Consider the following 16,207-nt stretch of genomic DNA (forward strand, 5'->3'; position numbering starts at 1 on the left):
TCTTTCATCGCTATTTTAACTGTGTTCTTACTGTTCTTATGAATTTTACCATATTTATGTGGGGTTTGCTGTTTCATATTTCCTGTTTTAGCTGAGTGGGTGTGGCCCTAAAGAGAGCACATCATCTTGTGTATATAGTTATTGGTCACATGAGGCAAGAGTTAATCTTAAAAATGGTATGCTCCAATTAGTAAGCTGGAAAATGTGTGTATTTCAGGCAGCCGCCACTAGTGGAAGAGACCACTGGAGGACGGATCTTGGAGTGAAGATGTTGAACAAGGTTATTGTAGCAGTGTTTGAGTGCAGTGAAACTCCAGCCTCAATTGTTGAAGAGGGGAGTTGGTGCTGTTTTGGTACCTAGCAGATCTTTTTGTCACGGATTGCTTTGAGACTTAATCGGTCAAGCACTTGTAAACAATCCACAAAAACAAGAGACAAGGGAGAGTGCTCAGACATGCAGTGTGACAACTACAAAACCTCGATGAGAAATGACAGAGAGAACATGGTATAAGTAGGCTGAGACAAACAATGTAATGATAAACAGGTGAATGCAATAATTCATGATGAGTCTGACTAAAGAATTATGGGGACTGATGTTCATGGCTGAGTGGCAAAGGTCAGAGAAGGAGTGCCCTCTAGTGGGCAACTTGAGCACACCAGCTGGTGACTGAGACACTTTTCAACAGTTTTTACTAATAACCTTATATCTGCACTTAAACATATTGATTTGCACATTCGCTAAAATAAACACCTTTTTGGACGCCTGTATCGCTTCCGTATTTACATCTTGGTGTGATTGTCCTTGTGACCGCTTGGGTCACATCAGAGGAGACACTGTCCAAGAAATTTCTCTGTTTCAGAAATGTTCCGTTCAAGATCATACTGCACTGGCAGAAAATTACAGTAGTCGATTGCCGAGTTCACGCGCATGATCATAGGTACTAAACCAATGCGCGTGAACTCGACAATCGATTACTTTGGATTTCAACCGAAAACAGGATGTAAATACAGGTATTTGCGCTGGCTTAAATAACATCATTTTTATCCATATCTTTCACATCTACTGCAGTCAGATTCACTCGTGTTCACTCTGAAGGAATCACTCACATGACCTGTGCACTTGTAATGAAACATCAAGGATGTTAAGAGGCTAAAAGCAGGTTTAAATATTGCCCCATTGAAGTCAACAGGGTGCAAATTTTAAAAAGAGGATAACACGGTGTAGGCAACACCGATTTTTGTCATTGTTCTCTGTATTGACAGCACTCCAAATTGACAAAAAAATGAGCTCAATGTTAAAATTGACTGGAGTTCTCCTTTAAGCACACCAGCTGGTGACTGGGACACTTTTCAACAGTTTTTACTAATAACCTTATATCTGCACTTTTGTTACAATGAGCTCATTAAGCAATGATTAAGAAGTGAATTGTTATTAACAGATATGTGTGTGTTTGGCAGGAGGAAGCAGATGTTTGGTGCTGATAACCGTGAGTCTCTGGCTGATTTGTTTTGTTCTAATGATCATCATCATGCTGCAGTACTTCATGATCACAGCAGAGAGAGAAGAGATGAAGAATTACAAGAACGCAGCTGGTCAAGTTAGATACTGCATAAGTGGTAATTACACTGGATGTAAATAGCAATGTTGTATCTTTGAGTGATCAACTAGAGAAGACAGCTTTCAAACATGGTTAATACAAATCCATTTCAGTGTCAGTAGTGTATTTTCCTAGTTTTCTTTATCTTTGCTGTTTTAAAAAGTGTGTGTGTTTCTTTTAGGAACTGTGATTGCTTTAGGTGGGTTTTTCACCACCATGGGAGGTAAGAACTGGTCTGACAGCAGACAATTTTGCAGAGATAATGGTGGAGATCTGGTCATTATCAAGAGTGAAGAGAAGCAGGTGAGTTTGTACGGGTGAGTGTCTGTTAATGAATGAGAGGAATCACACTTATTCCCCAGTCAACACGTTGATCTCGCAGTGATCTCTCCATATGATCACAATATGAGTCACAGTGAGCTAAAAGTGTAACCTCACAGCGCACTCACTGTGTGCACATATTATGGCCACCATGTGAGCTCATCCTAGCTAGAAATGTTATTGGATGTGGACTCCAACATCACTCAGACGTCAAATTTTGGTTGTAAATGAAAATTGGGTTGACGTCTAAACATTTGTTTAACGTCAGACTCCAACATCATTAAACAACTCCACAAACCGCATTACCAGCTTCACTTATTACAAACCAGATTTACTTCTGTCATATGTGTACAAAAGTCCTTATTGAGATTAACAGTGGTTTATATATTGATGCTTAATTGAAAATAATAGTTTGGGTTGATGCCATCATCATTATGGTGATCAGTGTTTGCTTTAGTTGGTCAAGTTTGACTCGATATTTTAATGTTAGTTTTTCTCTGGCTGCTGGAACTGTTTGTTATGGCAAGAACAGTAAGAGAAAATGTGATCAGATGATGTCAGCTACTTGATAATGATGATGTAACCTTTCTTTATTTTTTTTTCTGTTTAGATTAGCCACAGATGAGGGTTTACCACTAAAACCAAATAAAGTGATTTATGAACTTCAGCAAACTTTCTTTCCTTTTTTAAAAAAAAAAAAAAACTCCTTAACTTGCTTCAGTGTTACTTATAACACTCTGAGTGTGGACTCATAGAAACACTGAGCAGTGTTAATTGAACACTGGGGATTTTACGGTGTAGGTTGCTCTGCTTTAGCGTAGACCATTCAGACTGACAGATGAACAAAACTCCTTAGAGGAATGCAATGAGAGGGCAAATTTACACTGAACAGAGTTCGATTGAACACAGCCAACCTTAGGCATGTATCCAGAGCCATAGAGAGAAAGAGTTGCGACACTCTTTGATGTCGCCGCTATGGCTGTCACGTGGTTCATGTAAGCCCCAATAGTTCTAAAACATACGCTGGCTGTCATGTTCTTCTATGGGACAGACAGCAGCGATTGCATTATTGAACGGTAAATATAAAATAAAACACACCTCAAGTACTTTTTCAGCTGTTATTGCATTTTGTTAATGTCAGTTTTGCATTTGGAGACAAGTTTTAGGCTATATTTTTGGAGGGAAAAGCTTAGTGTTCATGTTCGCATGGGTAGTAGCACTGGCTTTAGCGGCTCTAACTTAACTTTTCCATATCATTCATCTGATGATGGACGTCTCATGATATTTATTTTAGCACAACTGGGCTGTATTAGGCTATTGATTCCCGTGATTTTGCTTATAAATTTTGATTCAGCCATTAGCCTACCTTCGTGATCACGCAAAGAGGTCTGCCGTGGCGGTCCGTTCAGAGTTCGCTCAAGCTAGCTCACTTCTTCTGATGAAAGTGGCCACCCCAGGACCACAACGTGAAACATTATCATGTTAAGACTAAGAATATTATTTTAATATTAAGCCATACACATTATCAAAACTATAACAGATTAAAAACGAATTTAAGCATTGCTAATACAAATGAAGGTTTTCAAATAAACAATTTTTATTAAACAATGACAGACAACAAAAATGTGTGCTTGTGTGAACAAGAAAAGCAAAAATCAGGGGCAGGTGATCCATGAAACAGACAGGACTGATGATGGCCATAACAATCCTAGAGGTCCAGCATTGTTCTCACAAGCCGCTTCACTCAAGACAATAAAACATAATGAAAAGTTAGTATATCCCAAAAAATTAAATAAAATAAAAGTTGCTATAAAGGTCGCAGCGATTCATTACCGAACTCTTAACTGACGAAGTCGCGCTAGCTAACTAGCTAAGTTAGCAGGCAGTGCTTGAAAATTGGTTGAAACAACTAACATAAAATATAAATAATTACGCTGTGCATGTACAAATGAAGACCAGTATAAGCATCGCAAAGGGCCTCTGATACAAAATAGACAGTTGACAATTCAAAAGAGGTCGATATTTCAACAACTTAACTCTGGAACAACTCGACGCGCAGCAATGTAAGTGAATGGGGTCCAACGCCAAAATGACAGTGTTTAGAACTATCCCGCTCTTCAAATCCCGGAAGTGGGCGGTTAAAAGCGCCGCCATTATTTACAACGGAGGTCTATGGGAGTGTCGCAACTCTTTCTCTTTATGGCTCTGCATGTATCCAAACTCAGGCATGTATCCAAACTCACCAAAGGCAACAAAGTGATGAAAAAGGAAAAGTCCTTCTAAAAAAAAAAAACAAACATAAGCATTCCTCCCACATTCTAAAATAATAAGGAAGACAATATTTATATATACTCACATGTCGAGCTTAAAACCCAAAGTTTACCAACTAGGACTTTTTTAATAACCAGTTCAAGGTAGCCATAAAAAAACATGTTCCCTCTACCCAACATAACTACTTCTTCAGGCAAGCACTCAGCTTATATACAAACCCTGTGATCTAACGAGCGCCCTCTAGTGGATCGTAGCATTACTAGACATGGAATTGATATCCCTTTTTGGATATGGAAAACTGTGACAAATATTTCACTCTGTTACAATGATAAAAATATAATCATCATGTAGTGCTCTGATGACAAATATTTCACTCTGTTACAATGATAAAAATATAATCATCATGTAGTGCTCTGATCAATTGATCTATTCTAGACCATCATATATGTTATTAATTTCATATAATTGATTATAGTAATGTTTCTACAGCATGGCATCCAACAGCATTTAAATAAGAAAAACTGTATAATAATAAAAAACAAACTAAACACTGTGAACTAGACTCTGTTTCACGTAGACACAAAAAAAAATGCAGCATGAAGCATATCACTGTTATTGAGATTCACACGCTGATTCTTGAGGTTTGTGTTTGTCTCACTGAAGGGGTCAAAAATGTATTGTACACATATTTTGTTTTTATTATATTAAATATTCAAATAATTTTTTTAATTAAAATACTGTAAGATCTCATGCTTTATAAATCCAGGACCTTTATGCTCATTTAAAATTGATACCAGAGAAAAACTAACTCAAATAGTCAAGGCCAAAGAGCCCAACTAAAGCAAACACTGATCACCATAACTGTGACCAAACCAAACTATTACTTTCAAACAAACTTCAACATCTAAACCTCTTTTAAGAGGTTCAGTCCTGTGTCTGCTGGGAAACTTCCTGCTAAAACTTTATAAGAATGTTAGGGGATAATGTTCTATCAATGTTATCACTAAACATGTTTAAAATGTTTTTAGAGAGTGTTATCCTTCCATTAGGAGAACATTCTGGAACCAAAACTAAAATTATCTACAGAAAACATTACAAGAAAATAAGATAATGCTCTCAAAACATTGATAGAACAATAACATTTCTAGCTGGGATGAGCTCATATTGAGATCATATTATGAGCACACAGTGAATGCGCTGTGAGTTACACTTTTAGCTCACTGTGAACTCATGGTGGACACATGGTGAGATCAGTGTGAGAGCAAAGTGTTGACTGGTCATGTTTTTATTCACACACAGATGGTTGTATCTTCATTTGTCGTGGAGAGGATAGGTTTGACTGTGTGGATTGGTTTGTCTGACACAGAGAGTGAGGGCAACATGAAATGGGTGGATGGTTCAAAACTGAATAAAGGGTAAGTAAGTGCTGAAACATTCACAAAAAAGCAGTATTTTTTCAGTCTCATTTTAAAAAAGAGACTATCACAACCTTCAGAAAACAGCTGAAGACACAATACTTCCAATATGAGAACAAATCTCTTCATCTCTGTTCTTTTACTCTTCTTTCTGTACTGCTTTAGTTTATTCTTGAGTATTGTTGACTCATGAATTTGGGGTTGTGAATAACTGAAAATCTAATACATGTTATTCAGGTTTTGGAGGAAAGGTGAGCCGAGTAACAATGGTGGAAATGAGGACTGTGTTGAGATGAATCCACAACTCGACCTGTTAAACTGGAATGATATCCCATGCTCAGCGCAGAGCAAAGTTCTTTGTGAATAAAAGGGTTCGTCTTATCTTGTCATGCATTTTCTTTTATTATTTTATGGCACGAAATTGCAAAGTCATTAAGATTCCTGCCTTTTAAAATCCTGTAAGCTCATTTAATCATATATAAACTGCTTTCACGATGTCCGTTTCATTTTATAATTTACTGTATGTTCTTATATTCTGGATATTGATAGCACACACTTCTGATGTGTTCATGTTAATACCTTCTCATTCTGTTTGTTATCATGTATTTCGTTAGTTATCAAGTCATTGGTCTGAAGTGTTCAGCGGTGGCGAAGCTCACAAATCATGTACTTGATTAGATACCCAATAAAACATTACTTCAATAAAAATATAAAGAGCTCTTTTCTGAATTTATTTGAGTAAAAGTACATTTAATTAGCCTGACATCGTCATACTCAGATTCTAGTCAGAATGTGAGTCTGATACTGCTCCATTGAGCTGTGATTTTGGGGCGTGTTTCAACCGAATCAGGAAGGAAAATGCCTCTGCACTCAATTGGATAGACCTACAACCAATCAGAACAACTGAGTAAGTGACGTATGTTCTAATCAATCCAATCAACTTGTCATCAAACAATTACCATGTCTACCCTATCAGCATGAGAGGAAGCATATATGTATTCACACTGTCAACTCACCTAACATTCCTTGACAGTTTTCAGCATCCCTTCACTCTCGAGTTTCTACACTGTTAAAGAGTTGGATTTAGGGATGGGACGGTATGGAAATTTCATATCACGATAATAGTGACCAAAATTATTGTGATTATCAATATTATCATGGTTTTGTTAAAACGAGATGAAAGTGTTCAAAAATAACTGATGCTCACACTGAAAACATTTCAACAAGTTTTATATTTGAAAATCAACAAACAACAAATAAAACAAGCAGCTCTATGCACTTTTTTTAAGCAAGATTATATTCTGTGGCATTTCCTTCCTTAAAATGACAGTCGTCAATAACAACGCATTATAACACAGCGCACATGTATCACAACAAACGCGCACGCGCACGCGCTCTCTCGTTTCATTCAAATACAACTTGCCGTCTTGCGTCTCCATTTTCGATTGTATTGAAAATGAAATCAGAGTTGATTTATTGTTTTTTGTTATCATCTTGTCTGGACGATTGGTTTGTACGCTGTACAAAATTAATTTATAAACGGGTAAGATTTAAAACATTAATCTGCCTTCCGCCATTCCTTCTCGAATAAAAAAACAACAACATTGCGCGCTGCGCCTGCGTCAGCCTGTTGCTGGCTGAACATGATTTACAGTGAGTTATTAAAATCACGATAATCAAACACGGTTTTAATGATAATTCAATTTTAAACGATAATACTAACCGTCAGTACATTTTATCGTGGTTTAGTGAAACCGGTAATCGTCCCATCCCTAGTTGGATTCCCATGCTAAACATGGACAAAGTTTCAAAAATTTAATTGTACGTTTGTAGGAGTATTTCTGTGCCAAAAATTTTCCTTCCGGTTTGTCACAAGTTTCGGAATTTTTTTTTCGAGTATGGGCCTGTGTGACGTCAGATGGGGCGGAATTTCCTTATATGGGTCCTAAGGGCACTTCTCCCGAAAGGGCACGGGCGCAACCGTAGACCAGAGCAAGAGAGCGAAAGCAGTACGCCCATCAAAGCGCTGTACTCAGCTTTAGGGAAGTCAGTGTCACCAAAGAAGTGGGTTTTTGGTTGCCAGGGCAAGACAACCCTGCACAGATTCCCAAAGAACCCGAATTAAGGGACCAGTGGATGGAGTTTGTTTTTCCTGAGCACCAACGGAGTTGTGCAAGACTGTTTGTTCCCTGCATTTCGACGATGATTGTTTTATAAACAAAGCCCAGATCGACGCTGGATTTGCAGATCGTCTAATGCTTAAGGATTACCCCAACGATAAAGGTTCACGGTCGTGCGTTGGAACCGCAGTCGGTGAGTAAAACTGCTTCAAATGTCTCTGTGTGTTGTTAGCTATCCGCGCATAAGCACAGCTTTAGCACCGCCCGCACGGCACGCCTCCAGCCGCTCGTTTTTTTCCGGAAAGACTCGGTACAGCCTATCTTTCTTTTATAAATATAATAAAACTAAAGACTTTTTGGAGATATGAAGGATGCAGTACTACTCTATAGGTACTCAAGATTAACATGAGATTGACTGAAACTGAGTGTTTCACCCCCCCCCCTTTAAGACCCCTTTATAATTTCATTATTTAATATTATGTATCTGTATTATTATTCTTTATTAATATTCATAATCAGTTGTATCATCTAATGAAGTTTAAAATGCATGAGTTAGACTATGTGTGCCTAAAAGAAAGATTTTTTTTTTTTTCAAAACGACTTTTAAGAAATCCTTTGTATTATATCTAAAATTCTGGATATTTATGCAGATTCACAGTTATGCTGTAATCAACAACATAAATCTAAGTCAGAAATAAGGATCTTAATGAGTTCAGTGATCAATTTCAAATGATGATTGTCATAATATAACCAACACCATCAGATCCCTTTTTCTCTTTGTTCATCTGGCAGTTATAAGATACAACAGCCAAACAAAATCTAAAGTAAATGTATAAGGGTCAAGAGCCCGACTAAAGCAAACACCCATCACCATAGCGGTGGCTTACAATTTGTGATTTTCTCCTTCAGTGATTCGGCTTGTTAACATCAGGTGTGTTCAATAATGATCAATCATTACTAAACTAATCACTTAATTAGCTCATTAACTTTAACACTCTTGAGTGTTAATTTAACACTCATATTTTTAACACTTTACACTCTTGAGTGTGGACTCATATACACTCCCAGGAGTGTTAATTTAACACTGGAGTTTTTGCTGTGTACAAGTCTTCTCTCACATGTATACGCAAAAATTGCAGCCATGAAAACCTCTTTCCACATCAATGATGGGAAGTTCGGATCATTTTACTGACTCTCTTGTTCGATCTCGTTTATCAAAATAATCTAATCTTTTTTCAAGTCATTTTGTTCATTTAAAGGTACAATATGCAAGAATTTTTTTGCAGCTAGAGGGCGCTACATTCCAAACAACAACAACGGCGTAGCTTGATGACGATGTGAAGGAGCGTGGAATGATGGGAACTGTCGTTTTAAACTCCATCGTGGATGTAAATCTATTTTTTACAGTCTATGATGTAAATCAGTCAGACGGGAATTGAAAAATCATGTTCATGGATGAGGCGAAGTTCTATTTTTATAATGACATGCTTTTTGTGGCGAGGGGGGTGTGGTTCAGCGCGGTCTGTAATGGGAGAGAGAAGAGACGAGCGGGACGCAAGTAGGTCAAGTGCAAATGAGGAACACCTGTGTGTTATTGCTGTGATCCGCGTGGAGAGACCGCTTATAAGCCGCGCTGGAACGAGAGAGAGACTGAAGAGAAAATTGGACGCAGAGAAAGAAAACCGGTGGATCCGAGCTCTCATTTTTAACTGTTTTGTGCCGTCGTTGTTGCCACGGTGAATGCGCGTTGTGCGCGACTTTAGTTATTTGCTTTATTTTAATAAAGTACGAGTCCCAGTCACGCCGACCCCTGTCTTCTTCCTTCCTGACTCTTGAACCTCATCATACTTTTATTTCATTAAAATGAATTAACCGCAAGAAAAGTAAGTTTTAATACTAAATTGGTTATCACAGATGTACTGTATGTCGAAGTCATTGTTGTGATAACGCTGCACAGTTTTACGTCTTCTAAACAATTGTTGTAAAAGTACATTCGAACATACCCACATCATTTGCCAAAATACTGATTAATCTTTATGTATATCACATGCTATATTTATTTACATGGCCATAAACACCAGACGTGATAAACAATGTCAATAAACTAAATACAAATCTAAAGCAATAATACTTCCCTTACATAAACTGAATGCTACATTTGGAAAATATAAAATTAAGCATGCTTTGTCGACAGAACCAGCTGCAATCGGTAAAGAATAATTGTGTTCCATAACGACTGCAAGATACAAGCTAACGTTTGTTGCTTGATAGACGCTACAACTACAACTTCCGCATTTGTCCAGGACTCCACGCAGTACGAGCGGAAACCGAGGGTAACGCGGATATGACGCAATTGACTGGCGACTCCCAGCTCCCCCCTGCTCTAACGCCCCGTTTCCTTGGTTAAAATCGCAATTTTCTCACGATTTAAAAATTGTTGGAAACATTTGGGATATTGTAAGTAATCAACTTAACAAAATATATAACACTGGCCTTGAGATTATGGGATATTTTAATGCAAAATTCTTACATATTGTACCTTTAAGGGGCTTTAAATTCCCCAAACACATCCACCTACACCAGTGGTTCCCAAACCTGTCCTGGAGTACCCCCAACACTGCACGTTTTGTTTGTCTCCCTAATCAAACACACCTGATTCAACACCTGGTCATTATCACATGGGTTATTACATAACCATAAAGGGGCGCAGGAAGTGGGGGTGCTGGGGGTGCTGCAGGACCCCCTGTTTTAACAGAATTGTAAATGCAACACATATGTATGTTCATTAACATTTATTCATTTTTAGCATTTAGTCATTTATTTGTAATAAACACTTTAAGTGGGCTATTTAAAAAAGTGTTATTTATGTTAAATTATGTTTTTAAGACATACGTGCAGAGTGTTACGTAATATTGTGTGTGCGTCGAAAAAATTTGTCCGCAGCTGCTCAAAAAAAAGTCCACTGTCAGTGTTGTGTAAGGTTAGCACTAGGCAGGTTTTTTGTGTTCATTTCTATTTCCTGTCGCTGTGCAGGCTCTTTTATTGTATATGACACTGTAAACAGCCCAATAACCCTTTTCTATAATAAAGGATTAATTTATGTCCCGTTGACCGGTCCATTGCATTACGAATAAAAGCAGAATCAATAAAGTCAAAAATGTGATGTGCAGTCAGGTTTGAGTGTTCTCACTGATACACTTGTTGTGATTCATGGAGTTTTGACGAGTTTTATAGTCTTGATATTGTTTCTTATTCAAAAGTGGTGATGCCCCCACACTTATAGGGCCCTATGAAGGGCAGATGCTGACAATTAATAAAAAAGAACAAGTTGTTTTCCCCATTTTCGCGGTGTTGCGTCTGTTCCTGGAAAGAATATATATGTAGGCTATATATACTGTTTTGTGGTGCTTAATTTAACCCCTTGTTAGGGTCTTAAATATAGACACCTTCTACCTTATTTTGTTTATTCTCAGGTTAGGTAAAGTCAGTCGAATTCGTTCTAAACAATAAGTATATAAATTTCCATACTTACAATTCAGTCGAAAGACTGCTCCGTGGTTTAGTTCAGCTCAATATTTGGTAAAACAGAGACTTAAGGCAGGCGAGCTTCTTAATTTCAATTAAATGTAATTTTTATTAAATACAGGTTAACTAGTTTACATAAAAGGTACTAATATATAAAATAAAAATAAAAGTAAATCAAAACTAAATAATTTACAAGCTTTCATCTTCATGAGGCGCAATGGCAAGGCATCTAACACCGGAGAGGCCATCCTTGGTGAAACAGCGTCTAACTTTGACATTCTTTACAATACTTTTTATAGTCCACACATCCTCCGCACAGATTCAGTCCTTTACAGACAATCTGTCCAATCCGAAGTGTTGAACTGTCCTCCGTTCTGGAAACCCCCTTCTAAACTCCATATATAAAGCTCTTTCCTTTGTTCTCCTTTGTTTGCTGCTCTGGACCCTCTGCCTTTCTCCTGCGTCTCATGCTCCTCATCAAACGGGTAATGCTTGCCATTTCTACTTTGCTAAGTTACATGCTTTTCACTACTTAATGTTACTTCTATCTATTGATTAAATGCTTTAACATGAGTACATTATTGTTGTTTCTTGCATGCATTATTACAATAAAAAGTTTATTACAAAAACAAGTTGCAGTGTCTCTCTGAACACAACAGTTCAATAATAAAGACCTTTACAAAACCATCTCCATTGTCTTTCTTAATAAAACAATTTCACAATAAAGGCTTTTACCAAACAAGTTGCATTGTCTGTTCTTAATAAACCAGATTCACAAATAAAAGACTTTTACAAAACAATTTACAGTGTCTTTTCTTATACAACACTCTATTCTACTTGGTTATAAAGTTAGTTAGTAACATACATACTTTATATATGAAGGTTACAGATTAATACAGAATATATATTTCACTTCTAAAACTACTATGGTGATTAATATCATATCAGCCCATATATATGAGGCGTTCTAATATAATAAATTGCATGTTTACTTAACAATACATACATATACATATATATAAAATCAGTGTTGTATATTGATGCAGACATAACATTCAGTTATTCTTTTCTAATCAAACCATTTTTGGAACGATAATGTTACAGGAGAACGCATGAACAGAAACGTTAAAGCTAACACTTTAGAATACTGTTGCATCATTAATGAATAACTACACAGGAACAAATGAGTAATGCTCATTTATTGTTAATTTAACTGTTAAAATAAATATCACCTTTGCAATTGTGCATGGAAAACAGCACTCTTGATGATGTGATATTGTAGGCCTATGATAACAACATAATATGATATAAATATAGACTAAGACAAAAACTCATTTGGGGACATACCTATAACTGTGAAACATCACGCAGTGAAAGCACGAGAGACAAAAGCGATGTCAGCTCGCAGTGCCTCGTACATCATTAAAACAATGATTACAATACATACAATACAAATTGTTTTAAATTTTATATTCCTGGACCTGTAGCCTATGTATTGTGATGTTTTATGTGGTGTATATGTAATGTATGTTATTTTATTTGTTTACCTGCCCAGGGACAGCAGATGTAAACTAGCTATTAGCTAATTGTGGTGCAATTACTTTTAATTGTGCATTGTCCCTGTAAAAATAAACAAACAATAATAAAAAAAAAACAATATCATAATAGACAATACACATCGCACACCACTACGCACAAAGAATGAACTTACAATTGAACTGACATTTACCAACTTGCTTCTCGTTCTCTCCTCCTGTTTCGCGTGCAGGAGACAGTGTTTTCGTTAGTTTAGTTTGTGTGTATTAGAGTAGTTCAATAAAGTCTTGGTTGATTTTACATACAAGCGTCTTGTGCTGTGTGCTTACAAGTTACTGCCTTAAACTGTAGATTCTGTTACCTTGCTCATAATCAGTTATCATAATTTTATGATACTACCGTAGGCCACGGGATAATATCCTGTCCAGAATTGATAAAATACCCTAATCTCAACTTATCGGTGGACGAATAGTTGATAAAGTGTTAAATATTAATTCTGAATAATTTGCATATTAATTCGGTATATTCACTGTACTGTAATTCAATCCCCTTTGAGTTACTGATCCTAATTCCCTTATTAATCTGGGAGAGTTGGGGCGGTTGCAACACTTTTTACATTTCCTTCAGTTTCTCAGCGACTGTTTGTATTAGAAAGACAATATATTGACAAATATATATAATTTGTCTGGCGGAAGTTCATGGCCGAGTAACGCGAGAACCCGCGAGACCGAGTGCAAGACGTACAATGGCGGCGTCCGTCTGCTAGAAACAAACAACCTCAGTGTTTTCTTTTTCTACCGTTTTCTTTTCTTCCACACATTGAAAATTGGACTAAATCAACACAACTGGACTATTTTCCCTCCACTGTTCAACCTGGATCAACTCGAAGAATACATCGACGCTCACTACAACACACTCGGCTGCAACATGAACACGCCAAATAACAAAGGTAATCCCACTTCAATCTCCAAGAGACCCCGTACTGATTCACCTTCAAGTTTAAATTCAACACCATCTTCACCATCTTGCTGTGCCGAGGTAAGCGATATATTACGCTCAATTGAAAACAAACTTTCCGGACTCAACACAAGAATCGCATTAATAGAAGTCATTCACAAGGAATTCCAAGAACTACGTCAAAGTTTAGAGTTCAGCCAAGAACAGATAGACACTCTCACTAAAGAAAATAACTTTTTAAAGGACTCAGTTCACACACTTTCCGCTCAGCTCACCTCCGTTGTCACAGAAAACAAATCGATGAAAGAAAACATTCTGGACTTACAAGCACGCAGTATGAGAGACAATCTAGTGTTCACAGGCATCCCGGATCAAACGCCAGACGACCCCGAAAAATTAATCAAGGACTTCATGACAAAACAACTCAAACTACCAGCTGAAACTGTACAAAGCATCACCTTTCACCGTGTCCATCGCATCCATTCTCAACAAAACAACAACCGACCGCGACCTATCATCGCAAAATTTGAACACTACAAACACAAAGAACTGGTTCAAAAACAAGGCAGACAACTTAAAGGTACAGCTTACGGTCTCAACGAACAATATCCAAAGGTCATACTCGAACGTCGAAAACAACTCTTCCCAATCCGAAAACAGAAAATGAATGAAGGAAAACGTGCAATCATAACAGTGGACAAATTATACATAGATGGACAATTATATCGTGACAAGGACATTACCCCCTGGCTTTTTTGAACACATCACTCTACATTATCTCTTTACTCAGCTCCTTCATATAACTGAGTTATGTTTTTGCAATTGCAATTGCAAAAAAAGAAAGAAAAAGAACAACAAGATGCACTAGAACAGAAAATTAAAGAACTAGAAGACATCAACATAAATAACCCAACAGAAGAAACACAGTATATGCTAGGAAAATATAAATCGCAATTAAATAAACTAATCAATATGCATACTCAATTCCTTATTCACAGACTACGACAAGAACACTTCCATCATAGTAATAAATCTGGTAAATACCTGGCTAATCAAATCAAACACAATAAAGAAAAAACAACTATATCAGTCATTAAGGACTCAGCAGGGACACCCACCAACTCACCAGAAGAAATAAATCAAATCTTTCAAAAATTTTACAGTAAACTATATTCCCCTGAAAAGAATCCATCCCAGGATGACGTAAATCTGTTTCTTAGCAATATCAACGTACCTCAACTTAACAAACAGCAAATAGATACTCTAGAATTACCTTTATCAGAACAAGAACTTTCTAATGCTCTTAAACACATGCCAAACAATAAATCACCAGGTCCTGATGGCTTCCCTGCTGAGTTCTACAAACAATTTTGGTCTATCTTATCACCACTTTTCATCCGGTTGATATGCGAATCGAAACAAAAATCAAAACTTCCAGACACCATGAACACAGCCACAATCGCACTTCTCCTCAAACCCAATAAAGATCCAACATTACCATCAAGTTATCGCCCAATCTCACTAATTAACGTAGACACTAAAATAATTGCTAAAGCTCTTTCCCATAGAATAGAAAAAATCATGCCAACTATAATCCATCCCGACCAAACCGGTTTCATTAAAGGTAGACAAGCATCAAACAATACCCGCAGACTCATAAACCTAATTCACCACTCATCAATAAACAAAAACAAATCTGTCATAGTCACTCTTGATGCAGAAAAAGCATTTGATAAAGTAAACTGGAAATTCCTGTTTTCCACATTAGAGAGGTTTGGTTTTGGGGAGTCATTCATCAACTGGGTTAAAATTCTCTACACATCACCCTCAGCCACTGTCATTACTAACGGACTAACATCACGCAGCTTCACTCTACACCGGGGAACTAGACAAGGATGCCCACTCTCTCCATCTCTATTCACCATATTCATCGAACCGCTTGCAGCAGCTGTCCGTCAGAACAACTACATCAAAGGAATTCAAACATTAAACATACACCATAAAATAAGTCTTTACGCTGATGATATATTATTATACTTACAAAACCCCCAAAAATCATTACAAGAAACAATAAAACTCATTGATACCTTTTCAAACATTTCTGAATACTCAATTAACTGGAATAAATCGGCTATACTTCCATTAAATTCCACCAGTGTGGATGTGACATCCCAAACATCACAAATCCCTTTGTGCACCAATTACATCACTTATTTGGGAATCAATGTTTCCGCCAAGCTGCCAGAGTTGTTTACACTCAACTATACCCCATTACTTAAAAAAATAGATGACGATCTTCAACGTTGGATGAACCTACCATTATCAATCATGGGCAGAATATCAGTAACAAAAATGTCTATACTCCCAAAAATAAACTACTTATTTTCAATGATTCCAACACAGCCCACTCGTATCTGGTTCAAATCATTAGATTCAATTATTACAAAATTCTACTGGAAAAACA

The 16,207-nt window shown here is 37.0% G+C and overlaps 1 protein-coding gene across 1 annotated transcript; it reads left to right on the plus strand.

Annotated features, from left to right (window-relative positions):
* Window positions 1-1,464: 1,464 nt before the first annotated feature.
* On the plus strand, window positions 1,465-6,305 carry LOC308692867 (CD209 antigen-like protein A). The gene is made up of 4 exons (XM_081369301.1): window positions 1,465-1,617; window positions 1,780-1,901; window positions 5,490-5,605; window positions 5,843-6,305. Exons 1-4 carry the CDS (start codon window positions 1,518-1,520, stop codon window positions 5,970-5,972), a joined length of 468 nt encoding a protein of 155 aa, XP_081225427.1. The 5' UTR covers window positions 1,465-1,517; the 3' UTR covers window positions 5,973-6,305.
* The last annotated feature ends 9,902 nt before the right edge of the window (window positions 6,306-16,207 follow it).

This window comes from Scardinius erythrophthalmus, assembly GCF_964197995.2.
Source record: "Scardinius erythrophthalmus genome assembly, chromosome: 1".
Classification (NCBI taxonomy): Eukaryota; Metazoa; Chordata; class Actinopteri; order Cypriniformes; family Leuciscidae; genus Scardinius; species Scardinius erythrophthalmus.